Source organism: Muscardinus avellanarius, assembly GCF_963383645.1.
Source record: "Muscardinus avellanarius genome assembly, chromosome: 1".
Taxonomy (NCBI): Eukaryota; Metazoa; Chordata; class Mammalia; order Rodentia; family Gliridae; genus Muscardinus; species Muscardinus avellanarius.
Genome location: NC_137786.1, coordinates 66111720 through 66137807, shown reverse-complemented (window position 1 = coordinate 66137807; position 26088 = coordinate 66111720). Strand labels below are relative to the sequence as shown.

Below are 26088 nucleotides of genomic sequence, written 5' to 3'. Positions count from 1 at the left end.
AATAAAAACTAAAAGGGGTTGGGCCAGGTGCAGTAGCACACATCTGTAATCTCAGTACTTGAGAGGCTAAGACAGGAGGATTACAAATTTGGAGATAGCTTCAGCAACTTAGAGATATCCTGTTTCAAAATGAAAAGGGATGGGGATATTGTTTGGAGGCAGAATCCACTTGGGGTCAATTCCAGGTACCAAAAAAGGGGAGGAAGTAGCTCAATAGTAGAATGCTTACTTAGCATGTATGATGAAAAAAAAAAAAAGTGGGGTGGGGAGGAATTTACTGTACTAACAAGTACATCATCCTTTACTTACTTCCTCCAGAACTAAAACTGCCCCTCTTCTGGTGAATGTCGTAAAGCCCATAGAATCATACTCCATCAAGAGAGGAGAGTACAAGCCACTGCCATTCCAGATGTGACAACTTACCAATACTATGTAGAATTTAATTAATAGCATATTATCTTTACTGATTTAAAATACTTAGTATAATTTGTACCACATTAACCTATAATTAGCTTATGAATAGGAAGCCTCATCAACTTAGACCCTGAATCAAAATAAAAAAAGGGTTGAGGGTGTAGCTTAGAGGTATAATGCTCCTGAGTTCCATCTCCAGTACTAGAAATGAGAAGGAAAAAAGAGTGGACTGCAACTCTATTACTTAGAAGAGTGCAATGTGTAACCAAAGATAATCTTAGTGTGCTGGGGGACTCAAGACATGTACACAATTTTTATATATTTATTCATGGTGGCTGAAAATCTACCTAGACTATGCTGTAACTGTGATGAGCCTGAATAGCTTTAAAGGTCTAGAAAGCTAAGTAATCAGATAATGCAAACATTTTTCTAGACTGATATTAGAAAACTTTGTGGACAGCAAGCGACATCAAGACTCAAATGCATAGATGGGTGCAGTGGTGCATGCCTATAATCCCAGTTGTTGGGAGGTTGAAGACAGGAGGATCCCAGGTTTGAGACCAGCTTCAGAAACACAAGCAAGACCCTCAACAACTTACTGAGACACTGTTTCAAAATAAAAATTGAGTATTTCAGCTGGGCATGTGGCACACACTAGCAATCTCAATACTTGGAAGCCTGAGACAGGAAGATCGCAAGATCACAGCCAGCCTAGGCTACTTAGTGAGGTCCTCTACCTAAGCCCTTATTGAGATCCTATTTCAAATAAAAAATGATAAATAGGTCTGGGGATGGGGCTTAGAGGAAGAATGCCCCTGGGTTCAATCACCTGGTTCCATGCACACGTGCGCGTGCGCGCGCATACACACACACACACACACACACACACACACACACACTAAAATTAAATATTTCAGTGAGAAAAAGACTTCTGTGAAAGGCAATAGTCAGTCTGTCCCTTTACTGGAGTTATAACTATAGAATTTTTTAATGAGCAAGATATAAAAACATTTATATAGCCATGGTTTTCAGAAAATACTTTTTTGCTATTTTAGTTCCTAGAATTTAAAAATTTATTACCATTGCTATAATTTTTTATAATAAACAATAGGCCTCAGACTTAGTAAGAGATATCAGACCCCATCAACCAATATAAAAGCTGTTATTATGGAATGCTATTAAAGACAACAGGCCATTTACTTGTCAGTTCTCCCAGTCTGTGCAAGGCAAAGCTTCCTCTTCATCTTCAGATTCAGGGGACGCTTCTTTAATTCTTCTTAGGGCTTCATGGATGCTCCGTGTTAGAGGGTCTGTATCGGGTAGAAGTGTGAAGGATTCTCTCAAAACTTCCTTCTGTACCTTCTTCAACTTTACTCCTTTCCTTATTTGTGCCAATATATTATTACTATCATCTTCGTCAGGAAAAGGAGGCAGAGTTCGCTGTTCAACCTTTTTCAGGTGAAAACTACCACGCTTCAAGGATGCTAGCACCTCATCCATGGGTGAGCTCACTTTAGAAAAATGAAATAGAACAATTAGTCAGGATTGCACTTAAAGTCAAACTGTATAATCTCTAAAGTTCTGGATAATGAAAACCTGGGATACTCAAACACCAGCTACAAAATGGTACATGAAGTGTGGATAGAAGGCTGACCTAGCAAAGGGATCCTGATTAATCTCCCAAGACTTAGAGACCACAGTAAGTACTGCTGATATCCCTATCACTTCCCATGAGAGAGAAGTGAACAGACTGTGCTAGGAGATGTTCCTAACAATTCAATGGGTGATACTGGCAAGGGGTTTCACACCTACCCGATCCAAATTCAGACAGTGACTGGGTTATGCATTTTATTAAAAAAAATTAATGTTGGCTCATTGTGGTGTTTGAGTTTTTCATTTAGTTCTTTTACATGTAAAATTCTACTCATATTAGGGTAAGCAATATTTCATAGAATGGTCTCTCAAAGATTAGAATGTAATATGCAAACTGCTTTTACATGCATGATGCTGACTGCATGGAAACTGTAAGCTCCTCAAAGGCAGGGATCATTTCCCTGTTATTTTTAGAAATGATTTTAGCAAGCTGGGCATGGTGGCACACGCTTGTAATCCCTGAGACAGGAGGATCGCATGGGTTCAAAGCCAGCCTCAGCTACTTAGTGAGGCTCGAAACTTAGTGAAACCCTGTTTCCAAATAAAGTATAAAATAGGTATGGGAATATAGCCCGGAGGTAGAAAGGCCCCTGGGTTCCACCCCCTGTACCACATATACACACAAAAAAAGACTTTATTAAGCTGGGTGTGGTGGCGCATGCTTGTAATGTAGTAGTTGGGAGGTTGAGACAGGAGGATCTCAAGTTCACAGCTAGCCTCAGCTACCTAGTGAGGCCTTCTGCAATTTGTGAGACCCTGCTTCAAAACAAAGAATAAAAATAGGGTTTAGGGAACAGCTAGAATGTCCCTGGATTCTATAACCAGTACCAAAAAAAAAAAAAAAAAAAGATTTTATTGAGGCAGTAAATTGTACATATTACTTCTTGTTCTTTGTCTTTTTATAGAAATAAGATACTGAGTTTCTTATAGAAATAAGATACTGAGGTTCTTTCAAAATGTGCAATATTCTAAGTTCCCACTAATGTCTTCCCAGAGAGTACTTTACTGTTTTATTTTTATGGTGTTGGGGATTGAACTCAGGGCCTTGCACATGCCAGTCAAATGCACAACCACTGAGCTACATCACTAGCACATAAGTATTTTATTTATGTTTAAAATTAGGTTTTTCCAGGTGAGATGGCACACCGTGTAATCCCATTATTTGAGAGGCTGAGAAAGGAGTACTGTGGGCTTGAGGCCTCCTCAGCTACGTAGGGAAACCCTGTTTCAATATAAAAAATAAAATATAGGGCTGGGGGTACAGCTTGGAGAAGAATGCCCTTGGATTCAATCCACAGTACCACACACACAGACAAAAAAATTAGATTTTTCTTTAACACAAAAGAAATAGGCCCCACCCCAACCCTTTGGAAGGACAGCTGCCTCCCACTGGAATGCTCTTCCTAAGACTGGCTGCTCAGCCACAGGCGCACACTGAGACCAGGGGGGCCGAGGCAGGAAGATCGTCAAGCTCAAGGTCAGCTTGGGCAACTGAGACCATGTCTTGAAATGAAAAAAAAAAAAAAAGAAAAAAAAAAAGAAATAGGCCATGTGTCATTTCAGAAGGCATTTGCACATTTGTTGCTATGGGTTGATATAAATTTGGTGTGAATTCTCTGATGCAACTGTGAAAACCAGTTACCATGAAATATTAAAAATATTGTTAAGGTCTGCAAGGTGGGATGGAATATAAAATTCTTTCATTATGTCTCACTTTATACTCTGGATGGTCATGCATATGTGATTTTAAATTACCTCTCCTTCTCTGTAAACCTTCAGCAGTCTTTCTGAGTTTCTTCCGGGCACTGACCAGTTGGCTGCTGTCGAAGAGATGTGCTGAGGGGGCACTTGCAGACTTTGGGATCCTGCTCTCATTCCCCTCCTTTCTAGCCAGACCTTCTTCCAGTGTCTCTGTGGTGGCAGCCTTGTCATTTGCAACAGGGAGAGGAGGGGGAGGGGGAGGAGGGGGAGGAGGAGGAGGAGGTGTGGGAGGGGGAGGTGGTGGGAGTAGATCTATGGTAACAGAACATGGTTCTAGGTCACTGCTATTCAAAAGTGGAAGAGAGACAGTGGGAGGCAGTTCAGAGGTAAGACCACTGAGAGGTAATGAAGTGGCTTCAAGTTGTGCTGATGAAGTATCTTCAAGTTGTGCAAGGCTCTGGGGTTCTGCGTTCTGTGATGACCCAAACTGGCCTCTTCTTTCTTCTACCTCTTCAGTTTTCTCCTGTACTTGCAACACTCCTGGCAGAGAGTCACACGGCTCCTCATGGGGCACAGGACTTGCTGCACTTTTTCTTCTTGCATGAGCAAGTCGTAATCTGGTTGATTTAAGTACAACTTGCCCAGGGTACCTCTAAAATATTAAAAAAGCATTATTATAATTGATTATATTACATTAAACAACTTATAAACAAATACCTATTTATTTCTTCCTTCAACTAAAGATATTATTTTGGCTCATTTGTGATTTTTTCAAGAAAAGAAACAGTAGACTAGAATACCAATGCTCAATGCCTTTCAAACAGTTATCACCTTATCTACTCAAAAAAACAACTGTCCAAAATTATCATGATTTCTTTTTTTTGGGGGGGGGGTAGTGGGGATTGAACCCAGGGACATTCTATCTCTGAGCTATACTCTCAGCCCTGTTTTTAGTCTTTATTGTGAGACAGAGTCTCACTAAGTGGTGGAGGGCCTTAGTAGCTGAGGCTGGCCTTGAACCTTCAATCCTCCTGTCTCAGCCTCTCAAGTATTGGGATCACAAGCATGCACCACCACACCCAGCTTCTCAAAATCTTTAATGAATAAATTTAATTGGAAAAACTAGCTGGGCATGGTGACACATGCTTGTAATCCTAGAATTTGACAGGCTGAGACAGGAAGAACACAAATTGCAAGTCAGCCTTAGCAACATAGGAAGATCCTGTTTCCAAATAAAATATAGGTCTAGGGATGTAGCCTGGTGATAGAAAGCCGAAGTAACTATGGTTATGGTTATGGTGCTGGGGATTGGACTCAGGGCATTGTGAGCGCGAGCACACACACAGTAAAAAGCATAAATTTATGATGTCAAACTTATATACTACTGGTATGTAGAAAGCATACCAGACCATTATTGGATTCCTATATATTTTCAGATGCTTACAAATTTTAAAAGTAAAAACTTTGGATCATGTTTCATATAACTATTAAGATTGTATATCAAGGGTCACAGAAATATTCATTCTGAAAACAACCAAAGGAAAGGGAGCCATGCAATCAAAAGTTAAAAAAAAAAGAAGCTGGAGCTGGGTGTGGTGGTGCATACTTGTAATCCCTGTACTTGGGAGGCTGAGACAGGAGGATCACACAGGTTCGAAGCCAGCCTCAGCTACTGAGCGAGGCTCTCGGCAACTTCGTGAGACCCTGTTTCCAAATAAAGTATAAAATAGGTCTGAGAGTATAGCCCGGAGGTAGAAAGCCTCTGGGTTCCACCCCCATACCATCAAAAAAGACATGGTGGTGCACATCTTTAATCCCAGTATTTAGGGAGGCTGAGACAGGAGGATTGCAGGTTCACAATCAGCCTCAGCAACCTGGGAAGCCCTCCACAATTTAGTGAGGCCCTGTTTCAAAATAAAGAATGAAATAGGGGCAGGGGTGAATGTCCTTGGTTTCAATCCTCAATACCACACACACACAAATATTAATAATGAGCTGTCATGTTTAGCATATATTCTAAATAAAAATCCTATAATAGGAGTATACTATACAGCTCTATTTGAAAAGCAATAAAAAAAAAAAGAGTGGGCTATGCGTGTATTACCTGTTTAAATGTTCGAAGTCTATCCAGTGTTCTCTGTCTCTCTTGGCTCACCCAGGCACTTTTTCTTTCTTCTTCATCATGTGCTTTCTCTCTCTTCTGGTAAAAAATTAGCAATAATTCCATTAGGTTGTGTTCTACTACTAATTTTTTTTTTACCATTATTAGGGTAAAGACATCTTAATATGTAAAATTAATGATATAAGAGAATAAGTCATTGAATAAAATGTTTTACAACATGAAACACCAAGTCTTTTTAATAATAATAAAAAAAACTCTTATAATCCCAGTACTTGGGAGGCTGAGACAGGAGGATGGCAGGTTCTCAGCCAGCCTCAGCTACTTACGCCCTCCGCAACTTAGTGAGACCCTGTTTCAAAATAAAGAATAAAAAGTAAGGCAGAGGATATAACTTAGAGGTAGAATGCTGGAATCCTGGGTTCCATCCCTGGTACATGTGTACACACACACACACACACACACACACACACACACACACACACTTATTTTAGGATAAGTTTTATCTAGCTGCTATATCCTGCTAACTCAAAGGTAGTTAGCCTTTTTATTTATTTATTTTTTATTGGTGATGGTCCTGGGGATTTAACCCAGGGGCATTCTACCACTCAGCTATACCTCCAGCCCTTTTTAAACAGGGTTCTCACTAAGTTGCTGAGGGTCTTGCTAAGTGGCTGAGGATGGCCTTGAACCTGTAATCCTTACATCTCAGCCTCTGGAGTACTGAGATTATAGGTGCGCACCACCTTGCCTGGCTAAATATAGTTAGCTTTAAAAATATAATCAGTAGCTAGGTGTAGTGGCTCACAGAAACTCAGAGAGATCCTAATTCAAAGTAAAAATGAAAAGGGCTCAGGGTGTCGCTTGAAGGAGAACACCCCTGGGTTCAATCCCCAGTACCACAAAAATAAATAAATAAGTATATAAAGATAAATATGTTAGTCAGTCAAACTGGACATGGTAGGGGATGTTTATAATTCCAGGATTAGGGAGGCTGAAAGGAGAATTCATGGGTTCAAAACCAGCCTCAGCAACTTAGAAAAACTTTTGGCAACCTAGCGAGACCCTGTTTCAAAACAAAAAATAAAAAAGGCTGGGAGTGTAAACTTGGAGGTAGAATGACCCTGTCTTCAATCCCCAACACCTAAACAAAAAGGATGGAGAAAATAAAAAGATATAATGGGCTAATTATTTTGAGTAAAATAATACTGCAGGATAAAATGTAACTTACACATGAGGATACAATAAAATCTTAGAGCATGAAATAAATTACATCTGAACCAAACAAAAAATGGTATAAGATAAATGATAAATATCTTTATTCAATAACATCTCCCTGCCAAAGGGAAATTGCTTATTTGAGGTAAAAAAAAAAAAAGAAGGGTTTCAGAGGCGGCCTGTGGTATCAAGGGCTTTGTCAATCACACAGGGAACCATGGGGGCCCTCGTGACTGGCAATATGGGAGTAGAGGAAGCCCTTGGAGTCATGCACAGTATGGCCTCAGATTCTCTGCTCCCATTCATAGATGAGAAACAGTAAGGAAAGGGCATGACAGGCAGAGATCAATATATACATTCACACTTGGTGGGTGAAAGGTAGCAACTATTTCACTACATGAAAATTATGATGGATACAAGGTATGCCTGAAAACAGAGCCCACTAGAAGATACCACACAAAATCAACAGAAAAGAATCAAAGGATAAAACTTAATTAGCTAAGACAACATGAGACTAACAACATGATAGGGACATTGTTGGTATTCTTTAAATAGAGAAGCTAATAGATTCAGGAAAAGATTCAATAAGCATATTACCTCACTGATCTTTTGGCTAAGATCAAGTGAAGAAAGTCTAACGCACAACCATCATCTATGCATCAGAATACCAGAATGAAGAAAAAGCTCTGGGCGTCAGAATAAACAATCCTATAAAGTGGGGAGGGCCTCACATACCCCTTCTTCATTAACATTCAAAGCTATAATACAGTATGCCAATACCTACAAAATTTTGTTGGGAGGAGCTGACTATATATATGGTCCAGAAAGACTTTTCTGTTTAGAGGGTCATAAAAATTCTCAGCCAGGCATGGTGGTACAGGTACATGCTTATAACCCCAGTACTTGAGATTTCAAAATGGCGACTGAGGGACACAGCACTTCTCAGTAGCTGAAACAAATAAAGTTCAACTACTTAGAAAGCAGTGTCTTAATCAACAAAATAAATACACCCCAGGTACCAAAACAGATCCAGGTACCTCGGCGGAACCCTGAACTCGAAGAAGAAGAAGAACAAAGATCAGACAGCAGACCTGCTGCAGATACAATTGGGATGCCCGCCGGCGGGCTGCCTGCCAGCCCAAACGGCACTCCCGAAACCTCCGCGGCAAGATAATCAGAGACTGAAAACGGACATAGAGCCTCATCTTAAGCAGAGAACAGCACCTACGTCAGAATTCTGTGTGCTCACTAGCGACTGGATCACAACAGCACAGAGACTCCCACGGACATGGACGCCAGGACCAAGGAAGCCAGGTACCTGAGTGCATCCAGGGAAAGTGTGGGTCCTAGCATGCGCCCCATCCCTGGCCCGGGGCATCTGTCCCACGCCTCAGAACCCAGCACTGTCCTCGCCCACCCTGTCTGTGCCCAGGACCCCTGCTAGTAGTCAGTGCCTGCGCCACAGCCACCCCTAAATCGGAGCTTACCTTGTGTGTCTAGCCCCCGCCCCCCACTGGAGCCCAGGCATCCACCTTGCCGGAGGCCTGCCTTCCAGGCGGCGAAAGCCCTGTGCGCCTGTGAAATCTCCTCGGGGGCCCCCAGCTTCTACTTCCTGCGGGAGGCAGAGATCATTGCTGGACACCGCGCAGCACCTGTGCACCCAGACACTTGCGCACCTATCCCGCGCCCCTGGCCCACCGCTGGGAGTTCCCGCCAGCCCGGTAGCCTGATGCTCATGAGGTTTTAGTCTAGAACACAGCCCAATGCACCTTGGAAGAGCATAGCACCAGGCACATGACAGCTGCACCCATTCACACCTGGGTATAGTAATAGCAGCGCACCCAGCCTGCACTCTCGGAATAGACAGAGCTCTGGCAGTAAGTGTGGGCATCCAGGAACCAGCATTCCTTTGCCCAGGGTACATCTTGGGACCACACCGGCTAGCCCAGTTGGAATTTCCAGAGACACAGGAAAATCTATCAAGTCACAATATCTGCACAGGACCTCAGGGGGAGGTTCCAAGTCTACTTTGGACATCCTCCACCCCTGCTGTAGGGAAGCACAGGCCGGAGTCTAGGGTGGTGAGTGCAGAGGTGCTGACTACAGGTTGGAATTTCGCAGAACATGGGAATTGTACAGAATCTAATAGCAGTGAAACCAGACAGCCTGACACATAAACCCAAAGCAGTTAAAGGAAAGAAAGGTGTCCAAACATCCAGAGTGACCTAAGAAGATAAAAAGAGTACAAAGAAAACTAAGAGACATTGGACTATATTCTGAAAGCTACCAAAAGCAATCAGATACGCAAATATTATATGGACCTGACCCCATATTCGTAAAAAAAGTAGGACTGTTTGTTTTACTTTTATTGTGGATGTTTTGTTTTTACAGTGCTTTTGTTGTGGTATGGTTATTGCGGTTTTATATTTTTTTTCTTAACCCATCCTTCTTTTACTTTAAAAAAAATATATATATATATGGGATAGTTTGCTTTATTTTCTGATTTCACACAGCTGCTAGTTCCCTTTATTTTATTCTTGTCCTTTTTTCCTCTTTCTTCCTCTTTCCTTCCTTTTTTCATTCTCCTCCTTTGACTGGTTTTTTCTTTCTTTTTCTTGGATTACATAATAGTCTTGGTATCTTGTGTGAATTTTTTTTGTTTGTCTGCTCCTTCCATCACCCCTCTTACAAACTTCCCCACACTAACCTATATACTCTTCTCCCCCAAAACTTTTCCCCATAATATACCTCCTTGTTTAATACTCAAAGTATTTCATATATCCATACATACTCTACTAACGACAAGAGTCCTACTAGTTAACTCTCTCTCTCATTCTCAGCAAGATATTACCTTATCATACTTAAAGTCTTTCTCAACCTAAACATATCCTCTACCTAATCCGACTCCTTTACCCATCACCCCAGCTCCTCCCACATCACCCACCCTCAACACCGGAAAAGCTCTGCTGACTTGCCGATACCCCTAAACTCCTAATATTAAGATTGGACTAAGCATAATACTCACAAACGATGGATAGAAACCAGAAAAACAGGACAGAGAATGCTATAAATATGAGAACCAGGAACAATGAAGAGACAGCAGAAATCACAAACACTGACCTACTAGAAATGCAAGAAGGGGAGTTCGGAATCTTGACGTACAATATGATGAAAGGATTTAAAACAAGTATAGAGGAGGTGAAAGGTGGGTTAGAAGCACTAAAAAAGAATCAGAAAGAGGTCTGGAATGAAATGAAAGAGGCAATAAGTGAAATGAAGACAGCAATAGGAAGAAATTCTAGAAGATTAGATGAAATGGAAAACAGAATATCAATATTAGAAGACAGTACATCCCAAACCGAAAACAGTCAGCGATATACAGAAATCTCTACAGCAACAAAACCTAAACATCCAGCAAATATGGGATATTATGAAGTGTCCTAACTTACGGATAATAGGCACTGAAGAAGGGATAGAGGTACAGACCAAGGGCATCTGTAATCTCTTCAAGGAAATAATCTCAGAGAATTACCAAATCTGGAAAGAGACTTGGACCTTCAAGTCCAGGAGGCATACAGAACTCCACTGAGACAGGACCAAAGAAAGCCCACTCCACGCCACATAATAACCAAAATGACCAACATAGAGGCCAAGGAAGGAATCTTAAAAGCAGTGAGAACAAAAGGGTGACATATAGAGGCAAAACAATGAGAATCACCCCAGACTATACGACCCAGGTCATGAATGCTAGAAGAGACTGGAACGACGTGATTCAGACCCTGGAAGAAAAATAACTTCCAACCAAAGCTCATCTATCCAGCAAAACTACTATTCAAGATCAATGGTGAAACCAAAGTCTTTCAGGATAAACAGAATCTCAAAAAAATTATGAATTCAAAGCCAACACTAGAGAAAATTCTTAAAGAAATAAACCATAAGGAAGAAAAAAGAAGCAGACTTCAGAATCAGAGAAGGGAGTAAGTTAGTAAGTGGGCCATTTAAGTAAAGAAGAAAGATCAAACCACCCAAGAGTAGACAGAACACAAAATGGCAGAAAACAAAAATCATATTTCAATAATTTCTCTTAACATCAAAGGACTCAACTCACCAATCAAAAGACACAGACTGGCAATGTGGATTAAGAAACATAATTCAAATATATGCTGTCTGCAAGAAACTCACCTTACAGCCAAAGACATTCACAGACTGAAAGTGAAAGGATGGAAAAAGATATACCATGCCAACGGTGACCAAAAAAGAGCAGGGGTAGCAACCCTGATATCCAAAAAAACAGACTTTAAACTAAAACACATCAAAAGAGACAAATCAGGGCACTTCCTTTTATTAAAAGGAACAATACACCAAGAAGATATAATGATAGTAAATATTTAGGCCCCAAATGTGGGTTCAACCACATTTGTAAAACAAACCCTTCTTTCTGGACATAAGATCCCAAGTAGACCCAAATACAATAATTCTGGGAGACTTAATACGCCTCTTACACCACTGGATCGATCTTCAAGGCAAAAGATGAGTAAAGACACTTTAGAACTAAAGGAAACCATAAACCAAATGGACCTAATAGACATTTTCAGATTATTTCAACCAGGAACAACAGAATACATTCTTCTCAGCAGCCCATGGAACTTTCTCCAAAATAGACCACATCCTGGGACACAAAGAAAATACCAGCAAATTCAAAAGATGTAATATAATTCCTTGCATCTTTTCAGACCACAATGGAATAAAAGCAGAAATCAACAACAGGAAACTCGAAAGAAGGTATTCAAATTCATGGAGAATGAATGACACACTATTGAATGATGAATGGGTAAGAGCAGAAATTAGGGAAGAAATAAAGAAATTTATGGAAACAAATGAAAACAGAGATACAACCTACCAAAATCTATGGGACACCATGAAGGCAGTATTAAGAGGAAAGTATATTGCATTGAGTGCCCACATAAGAAGAACAGAGAACCACCAAGTAAAGAACCTAATGACACAACTCAAGGACCTAGAAATTCTGCAACAGTCTATTCCCAAAGCCAGCAGAAGGCAAGAAATCATTAAAATTAGAGCAGAAATAAATGAAATAGAGAAAAAACAATTCAAAGAATCAAGAAAACAAAAAGTTGGTTCTTTGAAAAGATTAATAGAATTGATAAACCCCTGGCCAACCTAACCAAAAGAAAAAGAGAATCAACTCAAATTATCAATATTAGAAATGAAAAAGGAGATATCACCACAGATAGTGAAGAAATTCAAAGGATTATCAGAAACTACTTTAAAAATTTATACTCCAATAGACTTGAAAACATGGAAGAAATCGATAGATTTCTAAGCACAGTTAACCTTCCTACACTCAGCCAAGAGGACATAGCAAGCCTAAACCAACCAATAACAACCAAAGAAATAGAAACAGCAATAAAAATTCTTCCACCAAAGAAAAGCCCAGGCCCATATGGGTTTCCAGCTGAATTCTACAAAACCTTCAGTGAACAACTAATACCAATACTCCATAACTTGTTCTGGGAAATTGAAAGAGATGGAACTCTTCCAAATTCCTTCTATGAGGCCAGTATCACATTAATCCCCAAACCAAATAAAGATATCTCAAGAAAGGAAAACTACAGACCAATATCCTTAATGAACATAGATGCAAAAATTCTAAACAAAATACTAGCTTTACGCATTCAAAACTATATCAAGAGAATAATACACCATGACCAAGTCGGTTTCATCCCAGAAAAACAAGGCTAGTTCAACATACGCAAATCAATACATGTTATTCACCACATAAATAGAACCAAGAACAAAAACCACATCATCATAGCAATAGATGCTGAAAAAGCATTCGACAAAATCCATTTATGTTAAAAACCCATTTATGTTAAAAACACTGCAAAAAATTGGGATAGAAGGAAAGTACTTCAACATCATTAAGGCAATATACTGCAAACCCAAAGCCAACATTATATTGAATGGGGAAAAACTGCAAGAATTTCCGCTAAAGTCAGGAACAAGACAAGGATGCCCACTATCACCACTCCTTTTCAATATAGTCCTTGAGACTCTTGCTGCAGCAATCAGACAAGAGAAGGAAATCAAAGGAATTCACATAGGAAGAGAGGAATTAAAATTATCCTTATTTGCAGATGACATGATCCTTTATCTGGAAGACCCAAAGAACTCAACCAAAAGACTTCTGGAGCTGATTGGCAAATTTAGCAGTCGCAGGTTACAAAATCAACCTAAAGAAATCAGTGGCTTTTCTTTATGCCAACAATGAATCCACAATGAAAGAAACAAACAACAAAAACAAAACAAAACAAAAGAAAAACAATTCCATTCACTATAACCTCAAAACCAATAAAATACCTAGGAATAAACCTAACCCAAGATGTAAAAGACCTATACAACAAAAACTATAAAACATTAAAGAAAGAAATTGAAGACAACCTTGGAAGATGGAAAGATCTCCCGTGCTCATGGATAGGCAGAATAAATATCATCAAAATGGCCATTCTGCCAAAACTGATCTATAGATTCAATGCAATTCCCATTAAAATACCAGTGACATTCCTCAGAGACCTAGAAAAATCAATCATGAACTTTATATGGAGAAAGAAAAGACCTAGAATAGCCAAAGCAATTCTCAACAATAAGAAACATGCAGGAGGCATTACAATCCCAGACTTCAAACTATACTATAGAGCAATAGTAGTAAAAACAGCATGGTACTGGCACAATAACAGATATACTGACCAGTGGATTAGAATAGAAGATACAGAAACAAACCCACACATCTTTAGTCAATTAATCTTTGACAAAGGGGCCAAACACAAACGCTGGAGAAAAGACAGCCTTTTCAACAAGTGGTGCTGGGAGAACTGGCTAACCATTTGTAAAAAGATGAATCTAAACCCCTATATCTCACCAAACACAGGAATCAACTCAAGATGGATCAAAGACTTAGAAATTAGACCTGAGACAGTGAAGTTAGTAGAGGAGAGCATAGGTTCAACACTACAACATTACTGCACAGGCAGTAACTTTCTCAACAAAACCTCCAAAGCTCAGGAAATTAAAGCAAGAATAAACAAGTGGGATAACATCAAACTAAAAAGTTTCTTCTCATCAAAGGAAACTATCAATAACCTAAAGAAGAAGCCTACAGAATGGGAAAGGATCTTTACCAGCCACCATTCTGATAGGGGGCTAATATCCAGAATATACAAAGAGCTCAAAAGACTCTATACTAGCAAAACAAACAACCCAATCACGAAATGGGCAAATGAACTAAAGAGACACTTCACAAAAGAAGAGATACAAAGGGCCAATAGATACATGAAAAGATGTTCTTCATCACTGGCCATCAGGGAGATGCAAATCAAAACTACACTGAGATTCCATCTAACCCCAGTCAGAGTGGCAAGCATAAAGAAATCAAATAACAACAAATGCTGGAGAGGATGTGGGGAAAGAGGAACTCTTTTACACTGTTGGTGGGAGTGCAAACTAGTTCAACCACTATGGAGATCTGTGTGGAGATTCCTAAGAAAGGTGGGAATAGATCCACCATATGATCCAGCTATACCACTCCTGGGTATCTTTCCAAAGGGGTTGAATTCAGAGAAATACAGCAACATATGCATACCTATGTTCATAGCAGCACAATTTGTAATAGCCAAAATATGGAACCAACCCAGATCACCATCAACAGATGAATGGATAGCAAAACTGTGGGAAATACACACAATGGAATTCTATTCAGCCATAAAGAAGAACAAAATTATATCATTTGCAAGAAGATGGAAAGCCCTGGAGAACATCATGTTAAGTGAGATCAGCCAAGCACAGAAGGAGAAGGTACATATGTTTCCTCTAATATGCCCAAACTAGGAAACACAGAGGATACCAGTGGGAATCCAGATAATGGAAGGGAAATACCAGCAAAGTTTGAATGGAAAGATAGGAGAGGAGGAAGGCTGATCTTGATTAATGAGGGTCTACATCTGAACATGTGTAAAATTATGAATAAGACATGGTTAACCTGGTCAACCACTGGTGGGAGGGGGGAAGGGAAAACGGGGGCGGGGGGAGAGGGCACCAAATATAGTGTAAATGTATACTATTTATGTTCAATAAAAAAATTGTTAAAAAAAAAACTGAGGTATGAAAAAAAAAATAATCCCAGTACTTGGGAGGCTGAGATAGGATCATAAGTTCACAGCTTAGGGCAGCCCTTCACAACTTAGTGAAATCCAGCTTCAAAATAAAAAATAAAATATAGGGCTGGGGGTATAGCTCAGAAGTAGAATGCCACTGGGTCCCACCCTCAATTACTCAAAAAAAAAAAATCTTAGAAGCCTATATAATTAGATACAAGGCTAGTACTCTCCCGTTAATAGTCTCAGATGCCAGAAGACTTACTACATAATACTAAAGGTTTCCATCTGGGAAGACTTTTGACCTGAGATCTGCATTAAAAGCAGACATAAGGTTCCATCTGGTTTCTTCCCTTTAGAAAACAAGAACTGCCCAGACACAATGAAGCAAGATCATCCGTCATCATCCCACCTCCTCACCCCTACTCCATGCTCACTTCCATTCCCACAGCTGGACCCACTGAGTCAGCAAACGAGGGAATCATTGCAAACGCTAGTGTCCATCTGGAAAGACCCTGAGTGGGGAGTAAGTGTGTTTCTTCCCATATCCAGATACACACCACAGAAACCCAAGGGGACAAGGAGCAGTACTGACTCCACAAAGTAGTTTTTTCTTTACTTAGAAAAAAGGATTTTTTTCTAGTAGATGCTGATGCTGAGAAACATTAGTTATCCAAAAAATGCTTGGATTGAGTTGTCAAGTGTGAACCTCTATCTCTATAAACATAGTGAATAAAACAGATGAATATAGAGTTCAGAGCTAAGCTAACCGATGAATCATACTGCTCTGTCAATGGTATACTCAGAGTCAAACTGTATTGTGAAGCATACCACAGTAAAATTGTGTTAAGAGCACAAGCCAGTAACTGGCAAGGTGGGGCTGAATACCAGTTTCTGGGTTAGGGATGTAGCTCAGTGGTGGAATTCTTGCCTAGCAAGCACAAGCTAAGAGTTCAATCCCAAGCACTATAAAAACAATGAAACAAAAAAACAAGAATACCAGTTTCCCCCTTCATAACCTGAACAACTTTGATTAAATCACTTAATGGCTCCAGAAAATGAATTTAATTTACCTTTGAAGTATTGGGAGATAGTCGCAGGATGGTCACATGAAAGGCTTTGTGTTTTCATGCTTAGTGCCATGGGTGCAAGTTACCCAGATATGTTCATCATGAAAATTCAAGGTATTTCTCTCTCAACTTTCAGCAAAAGGTTTTCATAACAACATATGATTTTTTATTTTTTATTTTTTATTTTTATTTTTTTATTTTTGTCAGCCCCCACCCGATCCCCACCCCATTCCCTCCCCATCCCTCCTTCCCATGCTTGGCTTAGTGGTTGACATCTAGTATTATAGCAATTTATCCAAAATTAACAATGATAATCTCACATAACAGTTTCATTTGTCTGATACCAAGCTTTTGATAACTTAAAGATAACATTTCAATATTTCTTTTTCCTTTCTTACCAGATAATTTTTTTTCTTTTTTTTTAGGTGAAACTATCATATATTTATATATTTATTTTTCAGAAAAAAAAATCTATCCTAATATGAAATATGGACTCTAGATACCCAAAACAATCTCGTAAAAGAACAAAGCTAGAAGATATATATTTTCTGATTTCAAACCATATAAAGCTACAATAATTGAAACAGTGTAGTACTGTTCTAAAGGCAAATATATAAACCATTGGAGTTAAATAAAAGCCTAGAGCTAAATTCTTTCATATATTGTCAAGTTATTTTTGACAAGGTTTCCACGAACATTTGGTGGTGGAAATAATAATCTTTTAACTAAATATTGTTGAAAAATAATAATTACATGGAAAAGAATAAAATTGGACCCTTACCTAATCCCACATACAAGTATTAACTCAAAATAGATAAAAGACCTAAATATAAATCTTAAGACTATAAACTTTTAGAAGAAAATCTGGGTCATAAAACCTCACAACACTGAAACTGGCAGTGATTTCTTGGATATGATTTCAATGGCACAGGCAACAGAAGAATATACAAACTCCCTAAAAAAAAAAAAAAAATATTGTATATCCAAAGACAATGTAAACAGAGTTAAAAGTTACTAACAGAATTGGATAAAATATTTCCAAATGCTATATCTGAAGGTATATTAATATTCCAACTAGAAATCCTAAAAATTAACAACAATAAAGGCAAACAATACAATTTAGAGATAGGTAAAAGACTAACATAAATAATGAATCTCCACAGATAACCAATCTTAGTTGTCTGTTGGATGGAAAATCTTGTTTCTCTGGTTCTGGTGAGTGTTACCTATTTCTTCTTTGTAGTTAATCTCTTTGAGTATTTTCTCTAGCGCTGGTTTTGAAGACATAAATTCCTTCAGTTTCTGTTTGTCATGGAAGCTTCTTATTTCTCCATCTAATTTGATAGAAAGTTTTGCTGGATAGGAAATTTTTGGCTGGAAGTTGTTTTCTTTCAGAGTTTGGAATATGTTACTCCAAGCCCTTCTGGCTCTCATGACTTGGTTTGGGAAGTCTGGAGTGATTCTAATTGGTTTGCCTCTGAATGTCACTTGGCCCTTTGTTTTTGTTGCCTTTAAGATTCTCTGCTTGGCTTCCACATTGGTCATTTTGACAATTATGTGGCGTGGGGATCCTCTTCTCCGATCCTGTCTAAAGGGAGTTCTATAAGTTTCCTGGATCTGTGTATCAACCTCTTGCTCTATATTTGGAAATTTTTCTGCTATTACTTCCTTGAAGAAATTGTTGATCCCTTTGGTTTCACTTTCTTTTCCCTCCTCTATTCCAATTATTCTTAGGTTAGCTCTCTTAAGAAGGGCCCATATTTCTTCAATGTCAGATTCCTGCTGTCGGATATTTTTTTCTAGATTAGAAACTATGCGTTCATTTTTGGATTGCTCATCTTCTAAGAGCGAGAGTCTGTTCTCCATGTGGTCTAATCGGTTGTTTGTGCTTTGAATTGAGGCCTTTACTTCATTAATTGCATCCTTTATCTCTTTTTGGCTCTCTCTGAGTTCTTTTCGAAGCACCTCTATTATTTCTACAGTTATTTTCCTGATTTGATCTTCTAGAAATCTCTGATTTTCTGTTTTATCGGGTTCTGATGTTGTGGGGTTGTGCATATTCATTACTCCAGTGTTATTCCTCTTTCCCATGATTTTGGAGGTTTGTGCCTTCTCTGGGTTCTTCCCTTGGGTCACTATGGCTTCACTTAAGGTGCTCTGGATCTCGAGTCTGTATTATCTCAGACCCCACTACTCCTTTACTGGGTTGTATCACAGAGTCTCCGACCCAGGGAGTTGATAGAGGCTGCTTTAAACTATGGGGGGTGCCAGGTTGCACGTTCTCCTATGGTGTGATATCTCTGCCACCACCACTCCCTCACTGGGTCAAGTCCCAGGAGGTACAGTACTGGGATTTCTCCTCTGTGGCCCGCAATTTGACTCACTGTTCTTGAGTACGCAGATGTAGCTGTACTGGACTCGTTGAATTCACTGCTGCTGCCGCCGCCGGTAACAATATGGCGCCGCTGCCACGCCCTCGGCCATGAGGCTGGCGTATTTTTTCTTCTCTGGTTTTGATTTCCACTCTGAATCCCTGCAGCATGTGCTGAACTCGGTCACTGGGAGCTTTAAATGCTCTCTGCGCCGAAAGATCCCGCCTGGCTGTTCTGCAGCGGCTCACCTCAGCTTGCTGTAGTCGTCCGTTGAGTTCGCCACTGCCGCCGGCAGTATGGCGCTGCTGCCGCGTCCTCGGGCGCGTGTGTCTCCTCTGTGGCCCTGAGCTCTGTTCTCAGTCCGCTTTCTCTCTGGAGCCTGGTGGTTTTTTTGTTTTTCTGGTGATGGTGTTTTCTGGCTATGAAAGGCGCTGGTTTTGTGGTAATGGAGACTGGTTGTTAGCGGGGCTCTTAAGCCCCGCTTTTCTCGGTCGCCATCTTCCCGGAAGTCCTCCAACATATGGTTTTTTAGAAACCAATAACGGACAATGACTGGGCATGGTACATACTAGAGTATAGAAAAAGTAGGAAACACTCAAAGAAGCCAAACACTACCAAAAATTGTAGTATAAAAAAAGTACTCATCAGAGTTTCTATAAACTACAGCTTTAAAGTATTCTATATGGGCTTTTTCAAAGCACAAGTGTTCTGGAAGTTTGTGAACTAAAGTACAAGTTATGAGGGTGGTTACAAGAAACAAGAATGCTTTTTTTGTGTGTGTGGTAACTGGGGGTAGAACCCAGCAGAGGTTTTCTACCTCCAAGCTATACTCCCTATTTTATATTTTATTTGGAAAGAGGGTCTCACTAAGTTGCTGAGAGCCTCACCAAGTAGCTGAGGCTGACTTCGAACCTGTGAGATCCTCCTGTCTCAGCCTCCCAAGGGTGGGGATTATAAGCGTGCGCCACCAAGCCCCGCTCAAGAATGCATTTTTAAAGGGGGAAAATTGACTTGTTTCCTGACTAAGGTTTTTTCTTCTCTTTCTCAATTTGTCTTTGAGTTGTTAATAATAATAAATACAGCTTAGGACATGGCTCAGTGGTAGAGTGCTTGTGAAGCATGCACAAGGCTCTGGGTTCAATCCCCACTACACTCAAAACAACAACAAAAGACAAACCCAGCTTTGAAAAACAATGATCTACTCTGATCTAAGCCAATTTTCATTTTCCTTTAGCTATACATGTAAAAGATGATTAGTTGAAGCAGGTATGGTAGCAATATGCTTGTAATTCCAGTACTTAAGAGTTGAGGCAGGAGGAATGCAAATTCAAGGACAGTCTAAACAACACAGGGAGACTCTGAGCATGAGACTCAAGCTTCTTTGTGGGATTCTGTCCCAAAACAACAAATAAAGAGGGCGAGCGTGTAGCTTAGAGGCAAAATGCCTCTGGATTTAATCCCCAGTGCCACCAAAAAAAAAAAAAAAAAAAAAAAAAATAAGAGAGAGAGGGGGGGGGGGGAGGAAGAGATGTGATTAGTTGAAAAATGGGATGAATGGATTCATTCTCTTCTGACAACCAGGTATTCCACCTGAGGCTGGTATTTGGCCAAATTCTAAAAAGGACTTATTTTTAAGATTCTATTAAGAATCAATTCCTCCAATTTTAACTCTTTGCCCCATAAAACTTCCTTGGTAAAGTACTGGCCTCTCAATCAGAAATTAAAACCTTCATGTAAAAAGAAACAAATTCTCAGCATAGGACTCATAACTCGTGTGCATCCTTATTCAACTGTCTTGCTTGCCACTGATCTAATCTACAAAGCAGTTTTTGACCCAGGGACACAGAAAAGAAAAAGATAACTGCTTAACTGAATAGCTCTACTATCTAGGAGAAGGTTAATCTAGTATACGGATAGTTTAGGCTAACCTTGTGTTCAGATTGAGAGTAAGATATTACCTAATGTGCACCAAAATAAGCTTAAAGGATGATGAGAGAAATTTTAAGTCTTTAACCTGTTAATGTGATGCTACAGTATGAAAAACTTTTAAGATAAGCAAATATAGAAATATAGTCATTTTGGGATTTAATTAAATATGAGTTATTGGTGTTGACTAATTTAAGACATATATATCAGCTGGGCATGAAGGTGCATAACTATAATTCCAGTACTTGGGAAGCTGAGACTGGAGGATAGCAGGTTCAAGAACAGCCTCAGAAACTTAGAAAGGTGAAACAACCTAGCAATACCCTGTTTTCAAGCAAGCACGCAAACAAACAAACAAAACCAAAAGGCTGAGGGTGTAGCTCAGGGGTAGAACACCCTTGGCTTCAATCTCCAGCACCACAAAAGGCCAGGAAAAAAAAAAGACATATATATCCTAATATACTATTATCAGGATAATATACTAATATACTGTAGGCACAATGATACCAATACTGGGAATGGAAGAAGGTTTCTAATGTAATTTACAAAGTGACTTAATGCTCTCAGCAGTCTATGAAGATGGGGAACTTCCTCACCTTGCCAAAAAATCTACAGATAACATACTTAGGTGGTAAGAAACTCAAGTTTTCTGTTACAGGAAAAAGCAAATATGTTTCCTTTTGCCCTCTCCCTCTTAACATCATAATGCAAGTCCTATATAATACAATAAAAAAGGAAATAAACAGTATGCAGATTAGAAAGTGGAACCCCCCCCAAATGGTATGACTCAAAAGAAAATCAACATAAAAAGTAAGTCATTAAAGCAAGGTTGATAGGCCAAGTCAGTTGCTTTCTAATATACCAGTGATAAACCAACTGGGATTTTAAAGTAAAAACTTAATACTATCACACTTCCACCTTCTTCTCGCCCACCCCCCTCAGGTATAAATCTAATGGTATATAAAAGTATCTAAATGAAACAAGCATAAAACTCTGATAAAATTAAAGACTTAAATGCAAAAATACTCCTTGTTTGTGGAATTCAGTATTGTTAACTTCATCTACAGGTTCATTGCAGGCCAATCAAATTTCGGAAAATTATTTTGTGTTTATTGTCAAGCTAATTTTAGATTTTAAATGGAGAGACAAAGGTCTCGATCTACAAAACAGAAAAGAGAGCCCATTAACTCAAAATGGAGCACTGACCTAGATGTAAAATGCAAAAACATAAAACTACTACAAGAGTACATAGAATAAGCCTGGGTTTGGCAACGACTTTTTAGGTGATTTATCATGTATGAAAGACAGAACTGATAAGCTATACTTTGCTAATATTAAAAATCTCTGCTCTGGGAAGGGCACTGTCTAGAGAACGAGAATATACGCCACAGGCAAAGAAAAAAATATTTGCAGATGACACATCTGATAAAGGACTATTATAGTATGCAAAGAACTCCTAAAGCTCAACATTAAGAAAACAAAAAATCCGCCAGGCGTGGTGGCACATGCTTGTAATCCCCGCGCTTGGGAGGCTGAGACAAGAGGATCTCACAGGTTCAAAGCCAGCCTCAGCTACTTAGTGAGACCCTGTTTCCAAATAAAATAGGTCTGGGAATATAGCCCAGAGGTAGAAAGCCCCTGAGTTCCACCCCCAGTACCACCCCCCCCCAAAAAAAAAAAATCAAATCAAATTAAGGGGCTGAGCAAAGGATTTTTTTTTTTTTTTTTTTTTTTTGGTGGTACTGGGAATGGAACCCAGGAGCCTTCTACCTCTGGGCTACATACACTCCCAGACCTATTTTATATTTTATTTGGAAACAGGGTCTCTTAAACCAGCTGAGGCTGGCTTCAAACCTGTGGAATCCTCCTGTCTCAGCCTCCCAAACGCTGGGATTACAGGCGTGCACCACCACGCCTGGCGTGAGCAAAGGATCTAAAAAAAAAAAACATCTTTCTAAAGATATGGAAAATAGAAGCAGCTGTGGTGGAGGATGCTTATAATCCCAGTACTTGGAAGGCTGAGACAGGATGATCAAAGGTTTGTGGCCAGCCTCAGAAAGTTAGTGAGGCCCTGTTTCAAAATAAAGGATATAAAATAGGGCTGGGAGTATAGCTCAGTGATAGAATGCCTCTGGGTTCAACCCCCAGTACCGGGGGGTGGGGGGAAGATATAGAAAATAAAATAGGGCTTGGGGTGTAGCTTGAAGACAGAATGCTCCTGTGTTCAATCCCAAGTGCCAAAACAACAACAAAAACAATATGCAGATGAACAAATGAAAGGTGCTCAAGCTCAGGTCATTAGGGAGTTGTAAACTAAAACAATGGCACAGATCCTATACTACTTACCTACTAAAAGACCTAAAATTCAAATTCCTGACAACAGCAAAAGTTAAGAGGAGAAGGTACAGAACAGCAAACTCTCATTTACTGCTGGTGGGATACAAAGTGGTTCAGTCTCTTTGAAGAATGGTACATTTGGTTTTGTAAGAAACTATCAAACCAGTCAGTCAAGTTCCTTGTTATTTACCCAAATAAGCTGAAACTTATGTTTCAGGGTTTTATGCCAAAACCCTTGCATGGACATTTTACAGCAGCTTGATTCATAAAGTGCTAAGGCTTATAAGCAACCAAGATGTTCCTCAACAGGTGAATACACTGTGGTATATTCCTGATTATTATTCATCACTAAAAATAAATGAGCCAAAAAGTCACAAAGACACAGAGGAACTTTTAATTCATATTACTAAGTAGAAGAAGCAAATCTCTTTGAATAGGCTACACACCGTATGATTCCTATCACACATGATGGGAAAGGCGAAACTGTGGAGGGAGTAAAAATATCAGGGATTGCAAGGAGTCTGGACAGAGTGGTAGGAACAGGTAGAACAAAGGTGTTTTTAGGATAGTGAGACTATTTTGTATGATACTATAATAATGGATACATGGCATTATACATTTATCAAAACCAGGAGGCCATACAACACAAAACCAAGAAAAAAATTCTAATGTAAACAATAGCCTCTAGAGCAATAATGTGTTGTGCTGCTTTGATAGTTATAAAAAAAGGTACCACTCTGGTACTATGGAAGGTATGTTAGATGCACGGGGGTTGGGGGAAGCTCTCTGAACTCACCATTCAATTTTGCCTAAAAACTACTCAGACAATGTGGGTATAGTGGCACATGTTTATAAACCCAACTACTCAGGAGGCTGAGGCAGGAGGATCACAAGTTCAAGGCTAGTCTGGGAAACTTAAGTGAGAATCTGTCTCAAGATAAAATAAAAAGGGCTGGAGCGCTTAGCATATGCTTAATTTTTGAGGCTTTGGGTTCAATACCATAGCATTGCAAGAAACAAAAACCCTCCTTATAAACATATGAATATATGTCAACTAATGCTAATGTCTCATTATATAATTCTTTCATTCTCTACAGATTTTATCCACTTTGAGGTATATAAAAATGAATTTTTGCCAGGTGTGGTGGCACATGCTTTTAATACCAACACTTGAGAGGCTGAGACAGGAGGATCGAACAGGTTCGAAGCCAGCCTCAGCTACTTAGTGAGGCTCTCAGAAACTTAGTTAGACCCTGTTTCCAAATAAAATATAAAATAGGTATGGGAGTATAACCCAGAGGTAGAAAGCCCCTGGGTTCCATCCCAAGCCTACAAAAACAAAAACAAAACTTTTGTGCCAGGCTTGGTGGCACACACTTATAATCCCAGTACTTGGGAGGCTGAGACAGGAGGATCACTACTTAGGCTTTCCACAACTTAGTGAGACCCTGTTTCAAAATAAAGGATAAAAAATAAGGCTGGGAATGTAGCTCGGATGTAATGCCCCTGGGTTCATTTCCATCCCCAATAACACACACACACACACACACACACACACACACACACACACACACACACACAACTTTTGCGTCAAAGTTTCCAAGAGCCCAAACTTACTAATTGTACCATGTGATGGGTTCTATATTCATCTTCATTCCGAAAGCGCTGTTGAAATTTTTCATTGTGTTTTGCAATACAAATTTCCTATAAAAACATAAAATATGTTTTAATGCAAGACCACATCAAGTCTTATTTTAATCTTACTATAAACCTATATAGCAAAGTACCAAGTATACTATCTGCTCTTTCTTATCTGAACTGCTGCTGAAGATGTAATAAGAAAAATCGGGATCTTCTCTAGGCCTTGTCTCTTTTCTAGAGCAGGAGAGAATGGGGCAAGGTAGAAGTAATCTAATCTCAAAGGGATCTCTCAGCTATGAACTCTATGGCCAGGGCAAAGAGCAGTATACAACAATTAACATGAAGTCTGTATTCTTGAGTTCTCTCTGATAAAAATAAACACCATGGTTTTATCCTGACTGGTTTAAACACGATCACAGTATATTAATCTTCTACAAGCATACAGCACCACACCCACCTAGCATTACCAAGTTTAATCTTCCTTTATCCTATGCCTCTGACCTACCTGTCCTTAAGAGAAGTCTTCTAAGTAAAAAAAAAAAAGGTCAGCATTCGGGTCTCAAAGCTTTAATAAAATGACTCCTGAATCAGAAAAGGTCATTATCAACTTGAAAGTCAAATTGTATTTTATTTTACTTTATTTATCTATTTATTTTTGTGGTACTGGGGATGGAACCCAGAGGCATTTTATCTCTGTGCTATACCCCCAAATAAATTTTTTTTATTTTTAAACAGGGCCTCACTAAGTAGTAGCTGAGGTTGTCCTCAAACTGCAATCCTCCTATCTCAGCCTCCCAAATGCAGGGATTACAAACATGAGTCACCACAGTTGGCAATAAATTGTGTTTTATTTTTGTGGTACTAGGGATGGTACTCTGGGCTTTCCACTTCCAGGTTATACTCCCATACCTATTTTTTATTTTATTTGGGAACAGGATCTCACTAAGTTGCTGAGAGCCTCACTAAGTAGCTGAGGCTGGCTCTGAACCTGTGTGATCCTCCTGTCGCAGCCTCAAGTACTGGGATTGCAAGCATGTGTCACCACACCTGGCTAATAAATTGTATATTAAAGCAAATGTATAAGGCATAGTCTTAACACTCTCCAGTTCACTTTACTGCCTAACAAGTATTTGTCCAGTGCAGTCAGGAAAAAAAGGCAGCATTACATAATCTCATTATAGTGTGACATGATGACTAGCTTCCCAGTCACACAGCTCTAGGTTAGTATCCTACATCCCTGCTCCATTCTAGTTGCTTATATTTGGGCAATTTATTTAATAACTACTAAAAGCCTTGGTTACAAAATGAGGGTACAAGTCCAAAATCCCTTATCAAAAACAGAAATCAAATATGTTTTCAAATTTACATTTCTTTTTGTATTTTAGAATGGTGTATTTTTTTGTTTTGTTTTCTGCAGGTATGGGGATGGAACCCAGGGGCATTTGACCTCTGAGCTACACCCCCTG

At 39.4% G+C, this 26088-nt stretch overlaps 1 protein-coding gene across 1 annotated transcript in view; it reads right to left on the bottom strand.

Moving 5' to 3' along the window:
• Positions 1–1617: 1617 nt before the first annotated feature.
• The window catches only part of JMY (junction mediating and regulatory protein, p53 cofactor), a gene marked incomplete at both ends in the record, with an annotated part of 85154 nt that continues 60683 nt past the window's right edge, over positions 1618–26088 (bottom strand). Inside the window, 4 exons of the mRNA XM_080711627.1 lie at positions 1618–1925; positions 3823–4420; positions 5873–5968; positions 24599–24685. Coding sequence (XP_080567753.1) covers positions 1618–1925; positions 3823–4420; positions 5873–5968; positions 24599–24685 — 1089 coding nt within the window. The remainder of the gene's footprint in view (positions 1926–3822; positions 4421–5872; positions 5969–24598; positions 24686–26088) is intronic.